The 24,349-nt window shown below is 42.6% G+C and overlaps 2 protein-coding genes across 2 annotated transcripts; one reads left to right on the top strand and one right to left on the bottom strand.

The window, feature by feature from the left end:
• Positions 1–1,625: 1,625 nt before the first annotated feature.
• Positions 1,626–11,337, bottom strand: LOC308394481 (uncharacterized protein; the record flags this gene model as incomplete). The annotated part of the gene is made up of 3 exons (XM_080878838.1): positions 1,626–1,664; positions 1,976–2,752; positions 11,263–11,337. 3 exons carry the CDS (start codon positions 11,335–11,337, stop codon positions 1,626–1,628), a joined length of 891 nt encoding a protein of 296 aa, XP_080734964.1.
• On the top strand, positions 4,630–23,985 carry LOC308394480 (cytochrome P450 4F3-like). The gene is made up of 14 exons (XM_080878837.1): positions 4,630–4,975; positions 10,465–12,871; positions 15,506–16,309; positions 16,489–16,637; positions 16,698–16,708; positions 16,883–17,033; positions 17,082–17,146; positions 18,092–18,096; positions 18,205–18,288; positions 21,527–21,593; positions 21,759–21,888; positions 21,982–22,115; positions 22,587–22,593; positions 22,677–23,985. The coding sequence occupies exons 3-14, from the start codon at positions 16,106–16,108 to the stop codon at positions 22,882–22,884; spliced, it is 1,215 nt and encodes a 404-aa protein (XP_080734963.1). The 5' UTR covers positions 4,630–4,975; positions 10,465–12,871; positions 15,506–16,105; the 3' UTR covers positions 22,885–23,985.
• The last annotated feature ends 364 nt before the right edge of the window (positions 23,986–24,349 follow it).

Here is a 24,349-nt window from a genome sequence, read left to right as displayed (position 1 = left end):
TGATGTGGCACACCTGTGAGGTGGGATGGATTATCTCAATATAGCAGATGTGCCCACTACCACACATTTGGACTGATTTGTGACCACTGTTTGGGAGGGATGGTTATATTGTGTATCTGGAATGAATTTTAGGTCTCTACGTCCATCCCATGGGGAATGGGAGCAGTAACAAAGGTGTTGCGTTTATATTTTTGTTCAGTGTAATTTTGTAGTATATTAATATAGAAGGTCTAGTTACATGTGCATAAAAATAGATAGTAGAACTGTCTACTTTTTACTTTCGTACTTTGAGGACATTTCAGAGCCTGTAATTATTCACTTTTGCTCGAGTAAAGAACTTGAATCAGTACTTCAACGTTCAGCATTGGGGCCGGTTAATACTTGGATGGGAAACCTCCTGGAAATACCAGGTGCTGTAAGCTTTTTCACTTCGACACACAAACTGCAGAGGGCGCTGCTGATATCTATTGTAGCTGGAGACACAGTTCAGTAAGACATGGTCAGACTGTATCAGTCCTTACTACAAACCAGGAAGGCAACAAATATTTTTTTCACAGTACTGTAAAACAACACAGAGTTACACACATTGTGGTATCATCGTAATAGTTACTAATTGTGTTGAGCAGGTGTTCATTTTCAAATTAATGTCAGCAGATTTTTGCTAATTTACTGTATAGAGTAGGTAATAGATAGCCATGCAGTGATACAAGCAATCCAAAACTACATGAAACACATGACATTAGACATAATAGGCCTTCCTCATTGGAGACGTGTTGACTTCTTAGTCACATGATTAGCAACAATGATCATGCTGATCTGTGTGTGCCTGTGAGCTGTTGGCAAAACTTATTGTTGCTGCTGTTTCCTTTTTACTCTCTTTTTTCTAAGTTAATCAGAAAAAAGTTTTTAGCCATAATTTTCTTTATTACTCCATTTACATAAATTCTTTTTATTTATTTATTTTTTTGTATTTTCCAGAATTATATATTTTTTTTAATTATAAGGTTAACCAGCAACACTGAGAAAGCAAGAACAACACTCAGTTGAATTATGACAGTGACTCACAAACTTATTTTAAAGGCGACAACTAGGTTAAAAAAGAAGGACCAGTTCTAGAGGTCATGGCACAAAGTCCACAAATCTAAGTTTATTGTCAGGCTGCGAGTCACACATGTGAAGGAAAAAGGCAACGCAAACAACTCAGTCAAGGGGAAGTTAAAAGTTGGAGCAAAGATGGATTCGTTCACCAAGAAAGTGAAGAAAAGTAAATCTCACAAACAAACAAAAAAAACCCATCACTGCCAACAAGATAAGTTACAAAGAGCTCCCACGATCAGTTTCTTAACTGCCTATCTATTGGAGCCTATGTGTTTAACCACTGTTACAGAGTGAGAGGGTACATCCTGCTCATGCTGAAAGTCGGTCACCAAAAATAATAATATGCTCTCACATCCACACATACACCAATTATTTCACATAAAATATAAATGTGTTTGTAAAAATGTTAAACATATACAGATATCTCTAACTATAATATTGCCATGACTGAATACTGAATGTCCCAAAAGCCCACAGTAAGACTCTACTTCAACTAATAAATCACTAAGATAACATAAGAAGGAAATTCAATATGTCCACAGGATCCGCTGTGTGAAAACAGCGAGCTGTAAATGAAAAGAAAAAGCTTCAAAACTTCAGAAAGAAGTTTGACATATTTTACAGGAACCTCACATATAATCCCCAAAATATTATGACTTTTGAACTTGTTGCTATCTGTGACATCATGCTAGGAAGTCTTGATATGCAGGGAAACTCAAAAAAAAGTATGATACAGAGGGGCAGTCACACTTTACTATATGAAGAGATCAAGACTAAGCTTACAGTCAATTAATGCATGAATCAGTGGTTTGGAACTGGTTTGGGGAAAGTTTAACATTTTCCCCAAACCAGTTCCTAATTTTTTAACTCCTCCAACCACTGCATGGCCAACATTAAGTACGGTTTCAGCAGGTACTATCAGAAAAAATAATGGATTAAACTCCTCAGCTTCATCTCTGGCTTCATTTTCATATCCGGCCTGAATCTTGCGTCTTTCTTCCTCCAGTTCTCTCTCACACTTCATCTTTAACTTCTTCATCTCCCATTCTCTCTCATCCATCTCTCTCTTTCTCTCCTCATTCATCTCCTCTCTCTCCCTCTTCCTCTCCTCCTGTCTCTCCTTCCTCTCCCTCTCTCTCTCAGCCTGGAGTTGTCTTTTGTATTTCTGCATCTCTTTCTCATATCTTTCCCGTATTTCTCTCTCCATTTTCACTTTTTCTTTCTGTATTTCTTCTTCTTTCTCTTTCAGGATGCGTTGTTTGTCCTCTTCAATCGCCCTCTTAGCCTTTTGGAACATCTCGTTGGTGTAGTGGCTTCCTCTGTTCTTCTGGACTACCTCTCTGATCTTCTGGATCAGCTCAGTAACCTGAGAGTGCTCCTTCAATTTATTGTTGAAGACGTGGTACTGACCGTTACATCTGGCCACGAGTTCCTGAAGGTCTGAGCTTCCTTCTAAGAACTCTTCAATAGTGGTGCCTTCAAGTTGGTCCCCATGGGTAAAGAGAACCATGCTGTATTTGTCTGCTGCGTGGCCAAAGATTTTTTGAATCCTTTGCACCGTCTGTTTTTCCTCTTCAGTGAATCTGCCCAGTCTGATGACCACCAAGAAGATATGGGGTCCTGGAGAAGCATAGGAGATGCACTGGCATATACACTCAACAGAAATATAAACGCAACACCTTTGTTACTGCTCCCATTCCCCATGGGATGGACGTAGAGACCTAAAATTCATTCCAGATACACAATATAACCATCCCTCCCAAACAGTGGTCACAAATCAGTCCAAATGTGTGGTAGTGGGCACATCTGCTATATTGAGATAATCCATCCCACCTCACAGGTGTGCCACATCAGGATGCTGATCTGACATCATGAGTAGTGCACAGGTGTACCTCAGACTGCCCACAACAAAAGGCCACCCTGGAATGTGCAGTTTTTTTGCGCTATTGGGGGTCTGGGGACCCAGAACCGGTCAGTATTTGGTGTGACCACCATTTGCCTCATGCAGTGCAACACATCGTCGCATGGAGTCTATCAGATTGTCAATTGTGGCCTGTGGAATGTTGGTCCACTCCACTTCAATGGCTGTGCGAGGTTGTTGGATATTCGTGGGAACTGGTACACGCTGTCGTATACGCCGGTCAAGCACATCCCGAACATGCTCAATGGGTGACATGTCCGGTGAGTATGCTGGCCATGCAAGAACTGGGACATTCTCAGCTGCCATCTGCCCTGAACAATGTGAACCATGATTCATCCGCGAAGCGCACACCTCTCCAACGTGCCAGACGCCATCGAATGTGAGCATTTGCCCACACAAGTCTGTTATGGCGACGAGCTGGAGTCAGGTCAAGACCCCGATGAGGACGACGGGCATGCAGTTGAGCGTCCCTGAGAAGGTTTCTGACAGTTTTTGCAGAAATTGTTTGGTTGTGCAAACCAATTGTTCCAGCAGCTGTCTGGGTGGCTGGTCTCAGACGATCTTGGAGGTGAACCTGCTGGATGTGGAGGTCCTGGGCTGGTGTGGTTACACGAGGTCTGCGGTTGTGAGGCCGGTTGGATGTGCTGCCATATTCTCTGAAACGCCCGTGGAGACGGCTTATGGTTGAGAAATGAACATTCAATGCACGGGCGACAGATCTGGTTGACATTCCTGCTGTCAGCATGCCAATTGCACGCTCCCTCATTGCTTGTGGCATCTGTGGCATTTTGCTGTGAGACAAAACTGCACATTCCAGGGTGGCCTTTTGTTGTGGGCAGTCTGAGGTACACCTGTGCACTACTCATGGTGTCAGATCAGCATCCTGATGTGGCACACCTGTGAGGTGGGATGGATTATCTCAATATAGCAGATGTGCCCACTACCACACATTTGGACTGATTTGTGACCACTGTTTGGGAGGGATGGTTATATTGTGTATCTGGAATGAATTTTAGGTCTCTACGTCCATCCCATGGGGAATGGGAGCAGTAACAAAGGTGTTGCGTTTATATTTTTGTTGAGTGTAATATCAGTACATGAGAATACAAATGTTAAATGCTGTTACTCTTTGTGGATTAAACTCAACAAGATGTAACCTGATGTTTCACAGCTATCTTGGCTGAGTTCCATTCCCTACACTAAAGGTATACTGTAAACTGTTTAAAGTTGGTATAATGACTGAGTTCAGTGAATGACTCTAAGCATCATCATTTTAAATGTAAATGAATTAATAATTAGAATAATTAAAATAACGTGTAAGCACTGGCGCATTAGCATTAAACCTTGTGAACTGACTGTGCGTGTACGGCTCATTTCCTATTTAAGTAGTATCTCCTACAGTCCACAGATATAACCTCTCTTCTTTCTCTCCTGTCCTGTCTTTTCTTACATCTTTCTGGGTGAAGTTAGCTCTTTTTCTTTTCTCTCCCTTTGACCCCTTTGACATACAGCAGCTGGACCTTTAGCTAGTGTTGTGGATAGGCGTAGCTTTGGGTCACGTGGTGTCGGTGATTGCTATATCACCTGTTCACGTCCTGAGGGAATTTTTGTGAATGAGTAGGTGATGGGGGAAGTCGACTTTTGCTGACCGCTCAAGCTTAGAATGTTTTTGATCACTGTTTTTCTACGGATTTTAAGGATTTGATAACAAATAAAGGAGTTTTAACCTGGAACTTTGACTTACGTTTTAAACAGCGGGCGCGTCAACATTATTCCCCTATTCAGCTGCTCGGCGACTCAAAGGCTTGACAGTTGCCAATATTTGTCAGCAAAAAGTGCGGCGGCAATGGAGCCTCCCGCAATCAGCGCTGAATAAACGCCGACGCGAGCCCACACACCGCCGCCACTACACCCATAAAAGCGGCTAGTCTGACAGATAAGGAGAAGACGACGGTGGTATGTAAACTGTGTTTTTGTGCTGCATGTTGTTTGTTTGAACGCAGTTTGGATTCTGACCATACGAAGATGTTTTTGTGACACGCCCACCGCTACGTTTGCTGTTGGATTTGGTGTGTGTGTGTGTTGTGTGTTGTGGCTCGTGGCTCTGCAGGCGTTCAACTGAGTTTGAAGGAATCGCTGTTGCCTTTGTTTTGGATTTTGGCATGCTGCTTATGTTGAATGCTTAAAATGAGTGGATCGCAGGCTGCATCTGTTGTTGGAAAAACTGAAAAGGATAAAAGATTAATTTCCCTCACTGAGAAAGCTCTTGCAAACAAAATTGAAACCATCCAAACAGATTGGAAAAGGCATGTAAACAAAATGAAAAGTGTTATTATGTCTCTTAAAGAGCTAATGAAAGATGATAAAAATCATTCACGAGTCAAATCACAGTTTGTTGAGTTAACACACCTGTTTAAGGATGCCAGTGCATTGCATGAATCTTTACTTTCTCTAATCTCATTTGATGAGAAAGATAAACAAAATACATGGTTCTCAAGCATCGCTAAATACAATAAAGGGTTTATGGAGGATGTTAACATATGGCTTTCTGAAACTGATAAATGTTCGGGGAGGCCATCACCTGACAAAGCACAGTTACAGGAAACTTCCCTGGGAGGAGAAATGGAGGTTCGAGAGCACACTGGAAAAGAACCTCAATCATCTCTTAATCCTCAGAATGATGTTAATGGTGACGTGTTGCCATCCGACAGTGTGTCAAATCAAGGCAGCTCAAGAGTATCATCTACTTCATCTGCACATCTCAGGGCAGAAGCTGAAATGGCTGCCTTGCTTGCACGTCAACATATGCTGAAAGAAAAACACTCTCTTGAAGAACAAGAGGAACAATTGAGGAGAAAGAAAGAACAACTTCAGCTTGAAGCAGATATAGCTGCAACTGTTGCAAAGGTGAACGTGCTGAGAACTGGATCCACTATGCGGAGCGTCGCTCCACGGAAATCTAATGGAATGGAATCATATTTTAAAACAAAGGGAAACAGCCTTGAAATTCTTAATGCGGATGCAGAGACTTTTGTTCCACAGACGCTTACAAAAGGAAATGCAATCACTGGGAATGCAGAGCTTCAAGTAAAAACAGTGCAACAGAATATGAAAAGTTCAAAAAAAGCGCCCCTCGACAGCCAAACCCATCTGTTCTCTGATTGGATTGTTACATTTGTGATTGACATGACATTGACCAATCAGATGAAGGGAAGAAAAATAGGGTCAAAATCCGTACTTGTAACTTGCAGGGTTGTTTTTTTTTTTTTTTTTTTTTAAGTCCACACACAAATCTTTTTTACAAGTACAAAATATTTATGACCACATTTTGAGCCCATATGATATTCACTGCACATGCCCATATTAACCTTAACCAGAGGGTTTAAAAACGGCTTCTGCCGTGGCCTGGTGGACAAGAAATTGGTTAAGGGTTCCCCGAGCTTTCACGCCCCTCATGTTCTTCATGTGCCCACCACTAGAAGCATGCCTATGGAAAAAGTGCGCCGGCACACAGTGCAGTGCGCTTTATAGGTGTTATCGTGCACTTTTCCAGCCAGGTGTTTTCCTTTTCCCATTCCTCCCTGTACTTTTGCAGCCTTTTTTTTTTTTTCTTTCTCTGAGGGGAACAAACATTTTGGCCCAATATGAGCCGATTTTTGATTCGTGCGACCGATTTTGTGATCGGCCCGATTTTGGCCTTCATCGTGCATCGTGTAGTATACGTGGGGTAACGAGAAGTGATTAACACCTCACGACCAGCTCCCGATCATCAATCGCTCGTGAGGGTGTCACGCTCACACTGCTCACGCGCAAACACATAAACGTCGGTGAAAAAGACGGAGCAGCACGGCTGTGCAGCGTGTGATCTGGACACGAGTGATGGAGGCACAACTTGTAGAACTTTGGAAAGCTCATCCGAGCCTTTTCGATGTGGCCTCACAAAATTATCACGACCACAACAACCGTGAAAATAGTTGGATTTACACTGCTGCTCAATCACAGCTGCCTGATCAATGTTTTTCATTAGCAATTTAGCAAAGTTGATGGTGGTGGTGTGTCTGTGTGAGTGAAAGACAGAGAGAGAAAGAGCGACAGATTTTCTGCTATAACCTTCATTTTATGGACGCACAGTGTGAGCACTCAGGTCGCATCAGAGCATCGGGCCGTATAGTGTGAGACCTGCATCGTGACCTACCAACTTCTAACCCCTGCGAGTCAATCGTGCAGTTTGAGCAGGAGCTGAATAACGCGACTGAAAAAATCGCACAGTGTCTGCCCAGCTTTAGGTTTACTGTCGTCCGAGACTTGCACCGCAGTGTCGGCGTTTGTTTCCCTGTTGGCCATGCTTCTTGTTGTGGTCACCTGTTGTCTTCCGGTATTTTCTCCCTAAGTGACCTTTCCTCGACCAATGAGATGAGCAGTAATCTGAGTTGTCATACTCGAATTGTCATAAGTGTGCTGTCAGCTCATTGGTCACAAAGCAGGAGAGGGGCTGGGAATTATGTTTTCAAACAAAGCGTTAATTCCATTAAAAGTTATAGGCCACTTTTGATTCTCACTGTATTACGGGACAAAGTGCGTCCCTTATTAGCTCAATACGGGACGTGTACTTTTGTTTCTAAATACGGGACGATTCCGTTTTTTAAGGGACGGTTGGCAACCCTAGTTGTAGTATTCCGCATTATAGCTGCTCACCACTGACTTGAACCTGTTAAAATTTTAAAAAAAAAGTAAAATTATTGTAACAATTACAGGGAGTGCACAATTATTTGGCAAGTCAATCAATCAATCAAAGCTTTATTCGTCACATGCAGGTTGCCCTGCAGTGAAATAGGACCCCCCCCCGACCTTACACATATAGCACAAACATTACATGGGGATACAGGTCAGAGATTGGTAGAATCAGAAAAAATAACATTGAAATGTACACTACACTGGGGAAAGTACAAGAGGGAAAAAAAGAGACCCCTACTCATGCTATGCTTCCATGGTAGGACAGCATGAGAACAGGAAACAAAAAAAACTCCTCTGCACAAGAAGCACATAAATGTCCACAGCACAACATTGTGAAGACATGACAAGCCACAGGGGTGGGTGGGGGTTGAGGAGTAATCCGAAGCGAACACAGCAGCCACCCTGCACAGCGCTACCATTCCAGCGCGGCACACAGACCCGCCGTGCTGCCCCTTCAGGAAACAAGCATCGAAGGCGTTTGGAAGGGAGGGGGATGAGTGTGTGCTTATCAGTGTATGTGTGTGCGTGTCCAGAGTTCAGCGGAGACAGTGTCCTTCGCACTATCAGGCTAAGTAAACAGTCTGCCAGCCAACCCAGGTGGCCTTCATGGGACGGGAAGAATAGTCATCACACAGTCGTTATCAGGGAGTTGTTTTGGTGGGCTCCAGCCTTGTTATTATTGAACAACAACCATGTTCTCAATGAGCCCAAAAAACTCATTAATATCAAAGCTGAATGTTTTTGGAAGTAGTTTTTAGTTTGTTTTTAGTTTTAGCTATTTTAGGGGGATATCTGTGTGTGCAGGTGACTATTACTGTGCATAATTATTAGGCAACTTAACAAAAAACAAATATATACCCATTTCAATGATTTATTTTTACCAGTGAAACCAATATAACATCTCCACATTCACAAATATACATTTCTGACATTCAAAAACAAAAACAAATCAGTGACCAATATAGCCACCTTTCTTTGCAAGGACACTCAAAAGCCTGCCATCCATGGATTCTGTCAGTGTTTTGATCTGTTCACCATCAACATTGCGTGCAGCAGCAACCACAGCCTCCCAGACACTGTTCAGAGAGGTGTACTGTTTTCCCTCCTTGTAAATCTCACATTTGATGGACCACAGGTTCTCAATGGGGTTCAGATCAGGTGAACAAGGAGGCCATGTCATTAGTTTTTCTTCTTTTATACCCTTTCTTGCCAGCCACGCTGTGGAGTACTTGGACGCGTGTGATGGAGCATTGTCCTGCATGACAATCATGTTTTTCTTGAAGGATGCAGACTTCTTCCTGTACCACTGCTTGAAGAAGGTGTCTTCCAGAAACTGGCAGTAGGACTGGGAGTTGAGCTTGACTCCATCCTCAACCCGAAAAGGCCCCACAAGCTCATCTTTGATGATACCAGCCCAAACCAGTACTCCACCTCCACCTTGCTGGCGTCTGAGTGGGACTGCAGCTCTCTGCCCTTTACCAATCCAGCCACGGGCCCATCCATCTGGCCCATCAAGACTCACTCTCATTTCATCAGTCCATAAAACCTTAGAAAAACCAGTCTTGAGATATTTCTTGGCCCAGTCTTGATGTTTCAGCTTGTGTGTCTTGTTCAGTGGTGGTCGTCTTTCAGCCTTTCTTACCTTGGCCATGTCTCTGAGTATTGCACACCTTGTGCTTTTGGGCACTCCAGTGATGTTGCAGCTCTGAAATATGGCCAAACTGGTGGCAAGTGGCATCTTGGCAGCTGCACGCTTGACTTTTCTCAGTTCATGGGCAGTTATTTTGCGCCTTGGTTTTTCCACACGCTTCTTGCGACCCTGTTGACTATTTTGAATGAAACGCTTGATTGTTCGATGATCACGCTTCAGAAGCTTTGCAATTTTGAGACTGCTGCATCCCTCTGCAAGATATCTCACTGTTTTTGACTTTTCTGAGCCTGTCAAGTCCTCCTTTTGACCCATTTTGCCAAAGGAAAGGACGTTGCCTAATAATTATGCACACCTGATATAGGGTGTTGATGTCATTAGACCACACCCCTTCTCATTACAGAGATGCACATCACCTAATATGCTTAATTGGTAGTAGGCTTTCGAGCCTATACAGCTTGGAGTAAGACAACATGCATGAAGAGGATGATGTGGACAAAATACTCATTTGCCTAATAATTCTGCACTCCCTGTATTGTTCACAGGTTCATTCAATGGGTCGTTCAGTGGCTTATTTAGTGAGTGTCGTTCAGTGGGTGTCGTTCAGTAGCCCATTCACTGAACGACCCATTCAGTGGGATACCAATTCATTTTCTATGGCGGCAACTTTTGACCGGGAAGTTTTTCAAAAGTGTTTCTTACACTTACCAAACAGACCCTATATAAGGGGATCAGTGCTCAGCTCAGTCATTCTGGCCGTGAAACTCAGAGTAGCAGTGTCTCTGGATTTTTGACCACAGCGTCTTGGTTAACTAAGACACACAACCTTTTTATCTGCTCTCTTTAAAGACTGTATTTACAGTACAGGTAATATTTTTGCATATTCTTAACTGTTGCAAATTGCTATTTCCTGTTCTTTACTTACTTGATTTTAATTTGTTTTACTTACATGATTACACTGTTTTTGCCTTTCCAGGTTTAATGGTTTTTTAATTAGTTTTCTTTTTTCTTTTCTTTTTCTTTTTTTTTTTACTTACCTGATTATACTTTCTGTTCTTTCCAGAACACAACAGCCATGGAGGACGTTGGTGTTGAAAATATGAAGGGTTTGGCGGATGCTTTCGCCAGATCTAAAAGCGTTGAGGATTTCCTCCTGGACCCCAACATTTTCATTCCATTGCAGGCAACGACAGTTGAGGATCCCACGAGACTTGTTCAGAGTAAATTTGATTATGACAGAGTGGTGGTTGAACTAAAAAAAACTTGAAAGGCCTGCATATACCCTTTTCTAGGTTGAACATGGCACCCTTCAAAATGCACCAGTTGAAAAACTCCTGGCACACCATAAAGAAACACTTTGACCTTAGTAAGGTGTCTGTGGAGGGCTTAAAAGTGCTGCGAAAGGTAAGAGGCTTTGATTTTGCCTACCTGGACGGGGGATTCAAGTTAGAAGCTATAGTAATTCCCAAGTCCCTTGTGGTGGTGGACAGAGTCTGTAAAATGCCTGACTATTTACCAAGGCACACGGTGGACCTTGTTAATGGCATCTTAACAAAATTTGTTGAGTTGCTCAAAGACCTTCCACTGGAAGACCTGACCAGACCCACGCTGCAGAAGACCATCATTCAAAACAAAGGGAGCATGAACGTATTGAGCAGGATCGAACGTTCATGCTCTCCAAACTTGATGAAGCGAAGAGGATGTTGCCGGAGCATCCAACATTGGAAGTCCGGTTCTTTGTCTACAAATTTTGACAAAAGACAAGGAACCCCTTTCATTTGAGGGAAATAGCTAACCCTGATGATGTTGTGCGGTGTTCTCTGTACGTGGCCTGCAACTTAATACTACTGGACCCTCACACCACACTTTTCTGGTCAAGAGCAGGACTGGAAAGGATGTTTGGACCCAGAGCTAGGCTCTTCACGTGCATGTCCATGCATGAGTGTGTTAACGTGCAGACAGAACTCGACCAGCACCCACCGGACATCTTGCCAGCTTTGGCAGAGATTGTCACTCGGCCTAATGTCACCTTCTGGCAAGTTTATGTGGACAGCCCACACACTCATTATATGTCCACATTCCGGCACCCCATTAGCGGCTTGATCGTCACTGGTGGCCTCGGCCACCCAAATTACGTCACAGGCGGTGACCACCAGAGCTGAGGACTACTACATCCACATAATGGACTTGGCCAGGAAGGTAATTATAACCAGAGAATAGAGATCGTGAAGGGGATGGAAGGGAAGGAACTGGCAGACTTTACAGACGTTTTTGCATGCTCATTCTTCAACTTGAGGAAATTGCATAAGTGCCTGATGGACTTCCCCCTCGTTGTCCCCTTTAAACGGGAACAGCCAAGCGTGAATGAGATACTGTCTCGCTGTCTAAAGTATATGGCTGACCAGCTCCGGCAACTCGGGGAGAAGCACATAGGCAAAGGCGGCTTTCTCCCAGTGTGGAAGGCATTCAAGCTGGAGCTTGCGCTGGAGGAGGCATTATACGGGCACCCCTTGTACAAAATGGACAGACAGTACTCGGCAGCACTGGGGACCAGCTCGCTGCATGAGTTCAGTGCAACCAACATGAGGGGCTTCATGGGCCTGGGTGCAGCAACTGGTGCAGCTATTGAGGACTGCCCACCACCTCTGGCACACTGGATAAGGGACACACTCCAGATGAAAAGAATCGAGAGGCTATTTGCTCTCACATTGACTCTCAAGTGCAAGTCTTCCGTGCTGGGACCTGAACTTGTAAAGCTGCTGCTGAAAGACCTCTTCAGGAGGAACGACGCCATCTTCATCTCAGAGTTGCAAGGGGAAAAATGCCCAGAGAATCTCAAGGGACACATTAATCTGGCTGCACTGACGGAGAACCTGGCCACCAGAGACTCCTTCCCGACCCCATTCACCTTTGCCCGGGCGAGGAAGCTTGTTGAAGGGGAAGGCAAGAATGTACAAGAATGCCTGAGAGCAGGAATTCTTGTACATCATGAATAAGGATTTTGTGTCCTATGAGAAACTGAAGGGCCAACTCCTGGAGCTGAAGATGACACAGGCAGAGCTCCAAAAGTACAAGATACTTTTAACATCAGTTTGTGAAAAAGTTTTCGGCTTCACTCTCTATAAGCTCCACTACGATATCCTTTATCGAATGGGGAACCCAAAACCCCATACGGAGAAAAAGTTGCCTCCAGATCTCCCCCTGGTGATGGAGGAAGAGGATGCGCCTGTACTAGAAGAGGATGAGGAACCTGTCCTATTGCAGATGAGAGCTGTGTACATGCCTGGTCAAACCAGCAGACACTGGACACAGCAGGAAAAGGGATTTATCAACCTTGATCCAACAATCTCCACTGACGTGGCATACAAGGAGTATGTTGGACAATGCAAAGCAGCAAGACTACCTGCAAGGTCGTACAAGGGCTTTGGGAGAAAGTGAAGAGACCTTCTCAGGGATGCATAGGCATACAAGTTGATTTCCTTTTCTAATAATGTCCTTTTTTTTTTTTAATTTTGACTTTATGCTTAGAACTAACAGAGTAGGAAATTTTTGTTTATCTTTTGTATCCACTTTAAGACAAGTGCGAATTTGATTTCTGTTGTAGTTTATCTTGAAGAAGTGTGATCTCAGTTCATTTTGTGGTGTTCACAGGTTCCACTGTAAATACAGGTATTTTAAGAAAAAAACAAAACAAAAAAAAACCACCCCTCACATGGACTCTGCCTTGACATGGCGTGAGGGCTTACGTGTCCCTCTGGGATACAACCAAAGAGTCCAACAGCTGATCAGCGACCAGCTGAACCTCAAGGCTGTAACAGAAGTGTGAAGGACAGAGCAGTCAAAGGAGCTTGCAAAGAAAAGCGTCTGGACTTCTTTAAGTTACTTGAAGACGTTTCACCTCTCATCCGAGAAGCTTCTTCAGTTCTAAGGTCAAATGGTGGAGAGTCCCAGATATAAACCTAGTGGGAGTGACCCCCCCCACAGAGGGACAAAAGGACCCCCTGATGATCCTCTAATCGCCTGAGCCAAGGTGTGAAACTGGGTGTGGGTCACAATCAGCCAGAGTTTCGGGTGAGTTCATTGTGAAACCTGGCCCCACCTTATCATGCGAATTCCTGAGATCAGATGGCCCATGATGCGAGTGGGCGTTAAGGCGTCTGGGAAGGGATCTCAAAACTGGATTATAGATGGCAGAGGGTTGGTGTCGTAAACCACCGCCTCTGTTCAAAGGTGGTCGCTCACAGTGGACATAGATGCTTCTTTCACTCCTCTTTCAAACCATCTGTCCTCTCTGTCCAAAATGTGAACATTGGCATCCTTGAAAGAGTGACCTTTGACCTTTAGATGCAGATGGACTGCTGAGTCTTGTCCTGTGGAGGTGGCTCTTCTGTGTTGTGCCATGCGCTTGTGAAGTGGCTGTTTGGTCTCTCCAATGTAGAGGTCTGGGCATTCCTCGCTGCACTACACAGCATACACCACATTGTTAAGTCTGTGTTTTGGCGTTTTGTCTTTCGGGTGAACCAGTTTCTGTCGGAGCGTGTTGCTGGGTCTGAAATACACTGGGATGTCGTGCTTGGAGAAAACTCTCCTGAGTTTTTCTGATACACCGGCTACATAGGGGATGACAATAGCCACCTCCACAGGACAAGACTCAGCTGTCCATCTGCATCTAAAGGTCAAAGGTCACTCTTTCGAGGATGCCAATGTTCACATTTTGGACAGAGGACAGATGGTTTGAAAGAGGAGTGAAAGAAGCATCTATGTCCACTGTGAGCGACCACCTTTGAACAGAGGCGGTGGTTTACGACACCAACCCTCTGCCATCTATAATCCAGTTTTGAGTTCCCTCCCCAGACGCCTTAACGCCCACTCACATCCTGGGCCATCTGACCTCAGGAAATCACATGATAGGGTGGGGCCAGGTTTCACAATGAACTCACCCGAAACTCTGGCTGATTGTGACCCACACCCAGTTTCACACCTTGGCTCAGGCGATTAGAGGATCATCAGGGGGTCCTTTTGTCCCTCTGTGGGGGGATACTCCCACTAGGTTTATATCTGGGACTCTCCACCATTTGACCTTAGAACTGAAGAAGCTTCTCGGATGAGAGGTGAAACGTCTTCAAGTAACTTAAAGAAGTCCAGACGCTTTTCTCTCCAAGCTCCTTTGACTACAATGACCTGGATGACTGAGAACCTTCACAGACATATTTTATAAATACTCATTTCACATTTTAATTCATGGTTAATTCAGGCAGTCACTAGTTTTTACAAGATTTAAAAGTCTCAGTTTCCTTTACAGCAGAAAAATGGCACTGACAAAGTACAACGAGATACAGAACATACAAATATTTATTGCCAGATGCAAACATAACCTGCGTGAGGTTTTCAGAATACTAAAATGTTGGTAGGATCAGAGTCTAAACCAAAGTTTGTAAGAGGCGTTAAAGAGATAAAGATACACTGTGCAGTTGCAACCACGGGGTAGCTGTGGCTCAGGAGGTCGAGAAAGTGGCCTACACATCGGAAGGTTGGTGATTCACTCTGCTCCAGTCGCCAGGTATCCTTCATACCAAGACACTAACCCCAAGGTGCTCTCCGATGCATCCATCGGAGTTTGATTGTGTGTGAGCATTAAAAAGCACTTGCATAGGTAAATCTTAGAAAAAAGCGCTTGGGTGAATGAGGCAAGTTGTATAAAAGCACTTTGAGTGCTCAGAGTAGAAAAGCACCAGTTTATCCTTTAACTTAACTATAATGAAGCTTCTTCATTTAAAATAAAAGGAATCAGGTTATAACAAAACAACTTTGAAGATTCCACAGAGCTTCACAAACAAGTGTAAACACCATAAACAAAGTGTCCATCGTACTAAACTGATAATGAAGGAGTTTGAATTTTCTTAAGTTCATTCCTGAGAGTCAACTTTCCTCTAGTTTTTAGTCGCTAGCTAGCTTTAGTCAGACCAGTTAGCATCCAGTTTGATTCATTTCCAAAGTGCTCCTAAATGAAACAGAAGTCATGGTTTGACCCACCCTGTGCTTTTATGCAAGTGAACCAAATTGAAATGACTGCCTCTTTGTCTTTCTCATTTCATGAAACTCAGAGCAGCTTCTCTGGGTAAGCAGGTGATCAGGTTAAGAGGTGGTTCTCTGCCATCAAGGAGAATTCCAAGTAAGTGGGCATTCTCGTGGAATCTTAAAATCCAAAGCCTGTAGAATGGAGATGTTACTGTATTAAATCAGAAAGTACCGATAATTAATCTCCACAATGAAAATAAAATCAGAATTCTCCAAAATACTGCGACAACACTACTTTTGGTACAGCAGTTCTTGCATAGTATTTTACCTTTTTATAGCCATCATGACTTCTGTTTTTATATTTAGTCACTTATTTCTTTTTTTATACAGTTATCATTTTAAATTACCATGTGCAGTAGCCATATTGTTCAGACTACATGTTATTATTATCGTTGGGGGGATTGCAAGAGTGAAATAGTTTGTAGAGTTATATTAAAATGTGACAAGACTAATGGAATACTATGTACATTTCATAACTTAGAACTAGAGCTTTTAGTATTTTAGTATTTATAATTAAGTGTGTGTGAGTGGGGGGTGGAGCAATTTGCCCCTATAAGTACAACCAACAGAGCAGGGCCAGTAGTGAGAAACTTGAACGTCTGGATGCTAATTGCTCTGTCTCAGCGATGGCTCTCCTGCACAGTGTCCTCTCTCTGATCCTCAGCTGGACAGGTCTCTGTTCAGTCCTATACATTTTCAGTACTGGACTGGTTGCTGTGGTTGCACTTTGGACTGCGAGGCTGCTGCTGCGTCACACCTGGTACTCTCACAGGTTGTCCTGTTTCAGCAAACCACAGACACGTTCATGGCTGTTGGGCCATCTTGGGAAGGTACGACACACAGACATCCTCCTTTTTTATGAACTATTTTAAATATTTGTAATCTCTACATGATGCAGCTATAGGTTTCACAGTTAAACAGGATGTACTTTTTGTTGCTATGTTACTATTTCTCTTTGATTGCTATAATCAGCACCAATCTTTAAGTCTTGTTTTGTGATAAAACATAGATGCAGAGCACAGAAGAAGGCCTCCAGCGGTTGGATGACCTGGTGCAGACATACAAACACTCCTGCTGCTGGTTCCTCGGTCCTTTCTACCATCTGGTCAGACTCTTTCACCCTGACTACGTCAAACCTCTGCTTATAAAACACCAACAGTCAGTCTGAAGCTAAGCTTTTGGTGTTTGCTTACATTGTTCATCATTTACTTCCTTCAGTCAGCATCACAGTGAAAGATGAATTAATTTCTCACCACCTGCGCCCCTTCTGGGTGAGTGAAATGTTTTAGTTTTCCTCATACGTTGCAGAGTTTACTGGAATTAAATCTTTCCCAGTATTGATTTTGTTCTAAAAGCCAAACGACAGTGCTCCTAACTACAAGTCTTTTTTTTTTTGGTTTCAGGACACAGTCTGTTGATCAGTAATGGAGTGGTGTGGTCCCACAAGAGACGACTGCTCACTCCAGCTTTCCATTTTGATATATTGAAGAGCTACATTGCTGTATTTAACTCATCTAAAATCATGCATATAAGATACACACAATCACGCATGCAGTAATGCACACAAAGCTGATCGCATGACAGTTTGAGTTTATCCCTCAGCTCATCGTCATACCTCCAAGCGGGCAATGTGGACAACCAAGTTTGTGAATGCGATAACTTGAGACGTAGGCTACATGGAGTTTTGAAATCGATACCATAGGTGCATCTACTAAAAAGCTCAGACAAGTTCGATTCTCAGTGACCTCGGCCTCAAAGTAAAGGGTCACAGGTCAGGTCAAGTTTTCTGAAAATGTTAAATTAAGTCACATCGGGTTATGAAGTTGATAGGATTAGTGTATACAGGGGTACCACCGGTCGCAAACAAGACAAGCAAACATTGTTAAAACTGGTACAACCATCAGAAAAATACGTTTTTCAGTTATTTTCAGATTCTAAATTAGTCATTCAGGTTTTAATTGCAGTAAGAGGACACTGAACACGGTAACAGCCACCTTAAGATGCTTTACTGTTAGTTAAACAACTTACAGTATTAAAAAAAACAGCAGTAATCAAGTGAACTGCTATGAGCAAGCACATTCTGGTGGTCGGAAGGAAAAAGTTACATTTAGCAGGAAGAAACTTTCAGCAGAATAAGACTCATCAATGTGATGCCTGCTATTCATATTTCTTTTGGTGAAGAGTAACACACCCTCTACAAAACTACCACATAATTTTCTGTAGTGATTTCCAGAATTGTCCAGCAGTCTGACAGCATAACTAATAGACTAATACGTATTTTATTCATTCGTTTTTATTTATTCTCAGTTTTAAAAAAAATTCCTTAAATTATCGAGGAGGCTGAACACAGGCAAACGCACAGTCAACAGCTACACTGACTGCACAGAACTTGGGTGATCTTTAAAATTCATGTGTACAACATAAGTTACCATATTTGAGATCAAATCATAGTGTTCACTGTTTGTCCAATAACATCTTAAACCGATCCTGAACAGTTCAGCTGCTTTAAGTTGAAGACTTGGACTGCATGAATCACCCCCCAAATGTGATTTTCTTGCCTTGCTTATGCTGATATCTTTATCCTGTTAATCCGTCCTTGTTTCTGTTTTCAGGACAAGTGGTGTCGACTTGTAGCAGAAGGCAAAACTAATCTGGAGATGTGAGTACGTATCAGCCATAGTGGAGCTCAGTGACCTTGTAACACATCGGCGAGTAACACATCCAGTCCCAGTTTTCACCACTGGGACTGGATTTACTGGAAGACTCAGCAGGGGAAACGATTCAAACAAGCCTTAAACACTGCACACAGGTAATAATCTGACCTTCTGGCATTTCTGTAGCTGAGTTACACGAGTTACATAGGAGGCTGCAAGTGTGATGACGCACTGTTACTGTCAAATGGTGCAGATGCAAATATAACTATCATATTTGTTGCTTATGTGCTTTTTTGTATTAATTGCTGTTGAAATCTAATGTTATGGATTGCTCTAGATATATACTTAACCATATGATGCTGTAAAAGTCTTTAAAAGTATTGTAGTATAGTACTATAATAACCTGTAGCAGTGTCTAATTTATTGCTTTACTTCAGAGTACTGTAAATGCAATCTTGTAGCTAACAAAGGTAAGGCAGAAAGACTATAAGCTGTATTTCAGTATTTTTTTTTTTTCTGCTGCTATCTTTTACAGAAGGGGTCAGGCAGTAAGTTTTGCAACATGCACAGAAACAGGAACTTCCAGTCGGCATCAGTGTTGGTCAAGTTACTTGAAAAAAGTAATCAGTAACTAATTACTGATTACTTCCCCAAAAAAGTAATCCTGTTACTTTACTGATTACTTATTTTCAAAAGTAATTAATTACTTAGTTACTTAGTTACTTTTTAAAAACACGATTTACAACCTGAAGAGGTGATAAAGCGATAGATCTTTCAGCCCAATTCTACTTTTTTTACATAATCCATCATACAAAATGTAATCAAATGGAAAAGTCTCTTTTTTTAACTTGTTTTATTAGTTTTAATCTTTTAACTTTATGCATCAAGCAAAAATTTAATTATATGCAACATTCTCTGACTGGAAGAAATTAGTTTAACATTTAAATCTATTTTCTACACATTTTCTACACATTCCAGCACATAAAAAAAAAAAAAAAAAAATTGTGTTTACACTCACTCTTTCAAATAGATGCAAGTAAAACACAGCAGAAAATAAAGTCAGACTCAGCGGTCCTGTTGCTCTATTTTCACCTGTAAAGCAGGACTGGGGTAGGCGGAGGGTTACCCTGGTGCAGGTGTGCCGCGGTCAGTGGAAGAATCTGAGTTTCTTTGTGAATTTCCCATCACGTCGTAGCTACTCGGTGCTTGCTCGGAAGTTTAGGGTTTTTTTTTTTCGCTGTAAAAAGAAGTTTTCTTCCCACGCACAGCGGACACTAATGTTTTTGTCACTTTTTATGGAATCAAACTCAAAGTAAGGTCAGTACTTCCACGCTTTAAACGCTGCACACTCATACTCTCTCCCACAATCGATATATGATCCACTGTTGATCTGCACACAGCTGTTGTCACTAACGGCGCGCTTGCTTACGTCACTGTATTCTCGCAAAAAATCACGGTTTTAGTAACGCAGTAATGCAGCGTTCCTACGGGAAAGTAACGGTAATCTAATTACCGTTTTTGCAATAGTAATCCCTTACTTTACTCGTTACTTGAAAAAAGTAATCAGATTACAGTAACGCATTACTGCCCATCTCTGGTTGGCATCTATGGCATTTTACGCTACCATGAAGCATGTTCAACACAGCCTTTCTCTGGTTTTTATCAATATGCATCAATTAAGAGGAGAGAATGATGCTGCAGAAGGTTTTCAAAATCACACAGAGAGAAAAAAAAAGAATATTATCTCAAGCTATATTTAGCTTACTTACTTTCTACACTTTTAGTGCTGCTGTTTATTTCTAACATTCGGGTGGCTGTAGCTCAGGTGGCAGAGCAGGTCAGCCACTAATCAGAAGGTCGGTGGTTCGATCCCAGGCTGCCTCCTGGCTGCATGCCAAATATCCTTGGGCAAGATACCAACCCCATGTTTGCCTACTGGTGGTGGTCAGAGGGCCCGGTGGTGCCAGTGTCCGGCAGCCTCGCCTCTGTCAGTGCGCCCCAGGGCAGCTGTGGCTACAATGTAGCTGCCGTCACCAGTGTGTGAATGTGTGTGTGAATGGGTGGATGACTGAATGTAGTGTAAAGTGCTTTGGGGTCCTTAAGGACTGAGTAAAGCGCTATACAAATGCAGGCCATTTACCATTTAAACATTAAATGGTACTTAGTGTACCCCATTTTTATGTTCCTGATCCCCAAGTATCCCCAAAAGGATCCTGTCCTATCCAACTACCAGCCAATAACCTGCCCCAGTACCACATGAAAGCTCCTGTAGGGCATCATAGCGGCTAAGATGAACAGACACGTGGTTCAATACCTGATTGGGGAACAGAAAGGAATTGGCAAGAACACCAGAGGGGGAAAACTCAAGCTACTTTTAGATAGAGCAGTCACACAAGACTGCAAGACCAGGCTCACCAGCCTATGCACAGCCAGGATTACTACAAGAAAGTCTACGACTTATTGCCCCACACATGGATTCATCCTGGAATTCCTAGAATTATACTAGATCAACATGACCCTAAAACTTGATGTGGCATACAACACTAGAGACCAACTTCAAGCCAATACCACATGCCACCATCAAGTGTAGGATCTACCAAGGAGACGCTCTTTAGCCACTGCTGATCTGCAAAGGCCTAAATCCCCTCAGTGAGATCATTAACAAGATTGGCTACAGATACCGACTATGGAATGGAGAAATCGTCAGGATCACACCACCAGAAGGCAACATTGCCAACATTGAGGACACGCCTCCAAGGGTGGTTGAGAATGACAAAGCTAAGATCCTGTGGGGCTTCCAGATTCAGACACACACTAGTGATGGCTAACCAACCAGACACAGTAGTGAAGGACAAGCCGAGGAAGAATGCCGTAGTGATAGATGTAGCTATACCAGGTGATAGCAACATCAGGAAAAAGGAACACGAGAAGCTTGAGAAATACGAAGGGTGAGAGAAGAACTTGAAAAGATATGGAGGGTGAAGGTAACAGTAATCCCAGTGGTAATCGGCGCATTTGGTGCAATGACCCCCAAGCTAGATGAGTGGCTCCAGCAGATCCCAGAAACAACATCCGAGATCACCATCCATCTCTGTCCAGAAGAGCGCAGTCGTAGGAACAGCAAAGATACTGCGCAGGACCCTGAAGCTCCCAGGCCTCTGGTAGATGACCTGAGCTTGAAGGATAAAGAACCCTCGCAGGGGCTAGTGGGGAATTTTATAGTGGGAAATTACATTACAAAATTACAAGTGAAAGGGAGTAGGTCTCAGTGAGTCAATAGTTAAAAGTTGATGCAAAAAGTGTGGTGAAGAAGGACATTTTAAATGCATTTTGTTCATGAGACTGTATCACTATTACAGATAAATATTATTACTAAATGTTTGTGCGTTGAAGGATGAAAATGGGAAAGGCCTGACAGATGAGGAGATACAGGCTGAGGCCAACACTTTCATGTTTGCAGGTGAGATGTTACTCTAACAGCGACCTCTGTGGTCTTATGTGAAAATCACACCATAATGGTAACAGCTGCTAGCTGCTACACTGTAGGATGAGTAATGTCTTTTTAAAGCTGCAGTTGCCATTAAAATGTCCTCACACTTTGCAAATCTTCCTTCTTCTTCTGCAGGTCATGACACAACAGCCAGTGCCATCTGCTGGACGCTTTATAATTTAGCACGCCATGAACACTTTCAGGAAAAATGCAGACAGGAAGTGATGGACCTGATAGAGGGACGAGATGGACAAGAAATCCAGTGGTCAGAAAATACAAATGCCAGCAACATTATTGGTAGTTTCAGATGTTTACATGTGAATATTATCTCAGTGCCCTGACATGACTTGATCTTAAGGGAGGATCTGTCCAACCTTCCCTTCACCACCATGTGCATCAAAGAGAGCCTCAGACTCCACTCTTCTGTGCCGGGTGTAACACGGAGGTACACCCAGGACATGGTGCTGCCAGGAAATCGCACAGTCCCAGCGGGTGAGGGGGGAAACTCTCTTTCAAGATTTTCAAATAGATTTAGGAGATTCAAGAGCTGTGTCTTGTCCTGGTTCACACTCTAATCATATTCTGCACTTTATTTGTGAGGCACTAATTTAAGAGATCCAATTTAAGGAGAGTTGATCACATTTGATGTCAAGTTAAGCAAACTCAGAAAGTTTTTCATCAGAAATGTTGGTGACCAATAAAGACTGAAGTTGTAAACCTACTAATTTTTGTAACACAGGTACAATCTGCCTGGTCAGCATTTATGGAACACACCATAATCCCACTGTCTGGACAAATGCACATTTAAGCACATATACAATATAACACTAATTCCTGCTACAAATCTATTGTGTTTAATCTATTAAACACGATTTGCTCTCTACCAAGGAATTTGATCCCCTCCGTTTTGACCCGAGCAACAAAAAGAGCCAAGCTTCTCATGCCTTCATCCCCTATCCTCAGGCTCCAGGTTCAGTTTCAGCATTCAGCCTTAATCTCAATAACACAAATAGGAAATGTGTTGGTAACAAATTAACAGGTATCTCTGTACAGGAACTGCATTGGTCCGAAATTCGCCATGGCGGAGCTTCGAGTTGTTGTAGCGCTGACCCTGCTCAGGTTTCGACTGACCCCAGGGTTGAACCCTGAACTCGGGAGCAGCTCGGGGAGAGTTCGCCGTCTTCCCCAAATCGCCCTGCGTGCAGAGGGAGGCCTGTGGCTGCAGCTGGAGCCTCTTAACAGAGTCACACAAAAGGAGTAGTCAGAGGAATGAGTTACTAAAATAATATTGTAACTGCATTTAAGAGTTATGAAAAGATCAGCCAGATCTTAAAAGGTAAAATGTTATTATGAGTCTTAATGTTAATGGAATTACCTTTTAAAAAACATATTATGTTATTGTAATTACAATTATCCTTTTAATTACAGATGTTATCAAATGCAACCAGATTGATCAAAGATTCCATATAAAATCATGTGTAATAAGTGGATATAAACAATGTTACATTTAATATTAGCTTAGCTTTGCCTGTGCCACAAACACTTGCTTCTCTAAGGTCCACCTGTTGATCCTCCTGAAGCTGTGCATGTCTGCAGCTACCAGAAAGTCTTGTTAGAAGCTGCTGATTGATTATTTATTTATGAAGTCCCCTTGTATTTTTCACCATACTGGGAATGCTTATGTTGTGTTCAATAAAGACACAGAAATTCCTGATTACGTGTGTTGTTTTCCTCCAATGCCATGGACGGCCAGTCATTCATCCTCAGCTTATCCCAACCAGCAGACCTTTTGTTACTTGCCCAATGCTGTTCGTCTTATGTAGGGGTGGACTGCCTTTTTGTTGACAGGTTGCTGTCATTTGGTTTAATCTTTTAGAGTAGCTAAGTTTGTTAAATCCTTGAGACGGGCTCCTTTGTTGTTGTTTTGGCATTGGGTGCACCCTGAAGTTATAATCAGCTCCTTCCTTTGTGTCAAATAATCTTACAAAACAACTCATTGTAAATAACTGGAAAAATTTGATAATGATTTATGTGATGTAGCTGCTTGGGGTCTGATGAGGATGGTTGTGGTCTGGCCACCCCTAGACGGGCCATAACAAGAGGGTTCACGACAGTCACAAGAGTTTTATTTTAATAACCGATGCATCCACAGGTGTATTCATATATGAATGACAAAGATATTCTTTAATGTCTCCAAACTTATTTTGCATATAGCGCTGCTGTTACCTTGTTGCCCTCACAAGATCTCCTGCTAGTTTCTTTTTTGTTTGTTTTTTTTATAAGGAGACTCATCATGTTGTTAATTCTCAGAGTCCGCACAGCAGCACGTTCCCTGGTTATGCTGGGTTGTTTTCTTGTATTTAGGATTAAACTGATATCTTTGCAGGAACCTGTCAACCCATCCAAGTGCCACCCAGGCCCAATGCTGCTTAGCTTCAGAGAGCATGAGGTTGAACGTGTTCAGGGTGTCATGGATGTAAACAACATTCTTGATCAGAAACTGACTTTTTACACAACTTGGTAAATAACTTGAAATAAAAAGTAAAGATACTTGTATTTCACTTTTAGATTCAAATTTGTTTTGAACCTTGTGCTCATACTTTTTATTCTGTTTTATTCTAATGTTCATCTGATGTCTTATGGACGAAACTCATGAAATTACTAACTGAAGCTGCTTTCCTGTGAGGAAGATGGTGACACCCACATCATGAATAAACTAAAGTAAG

The sequence above is a fragment of the Rhamphochromis sp. 'chilingali' genome (genome assembly GCF_963969265.1).
Source record: "Rhamphochromis sp. 'chilingali' genome assembly, chromosome: 3".
NCBI classification, from domain to species: Eukaryota; Metazoa; Chordata; class Actinopteri; order Cichliformes; family Cichlidae; genus Rhamphochromis; species Rhamphochromis sp. 'chilingali'.
The sequence above is the reverse complement of the archived record's forward strand: the minus strand, read 5'-3'. Positions and strand labels throughout refer to the sequence as shown.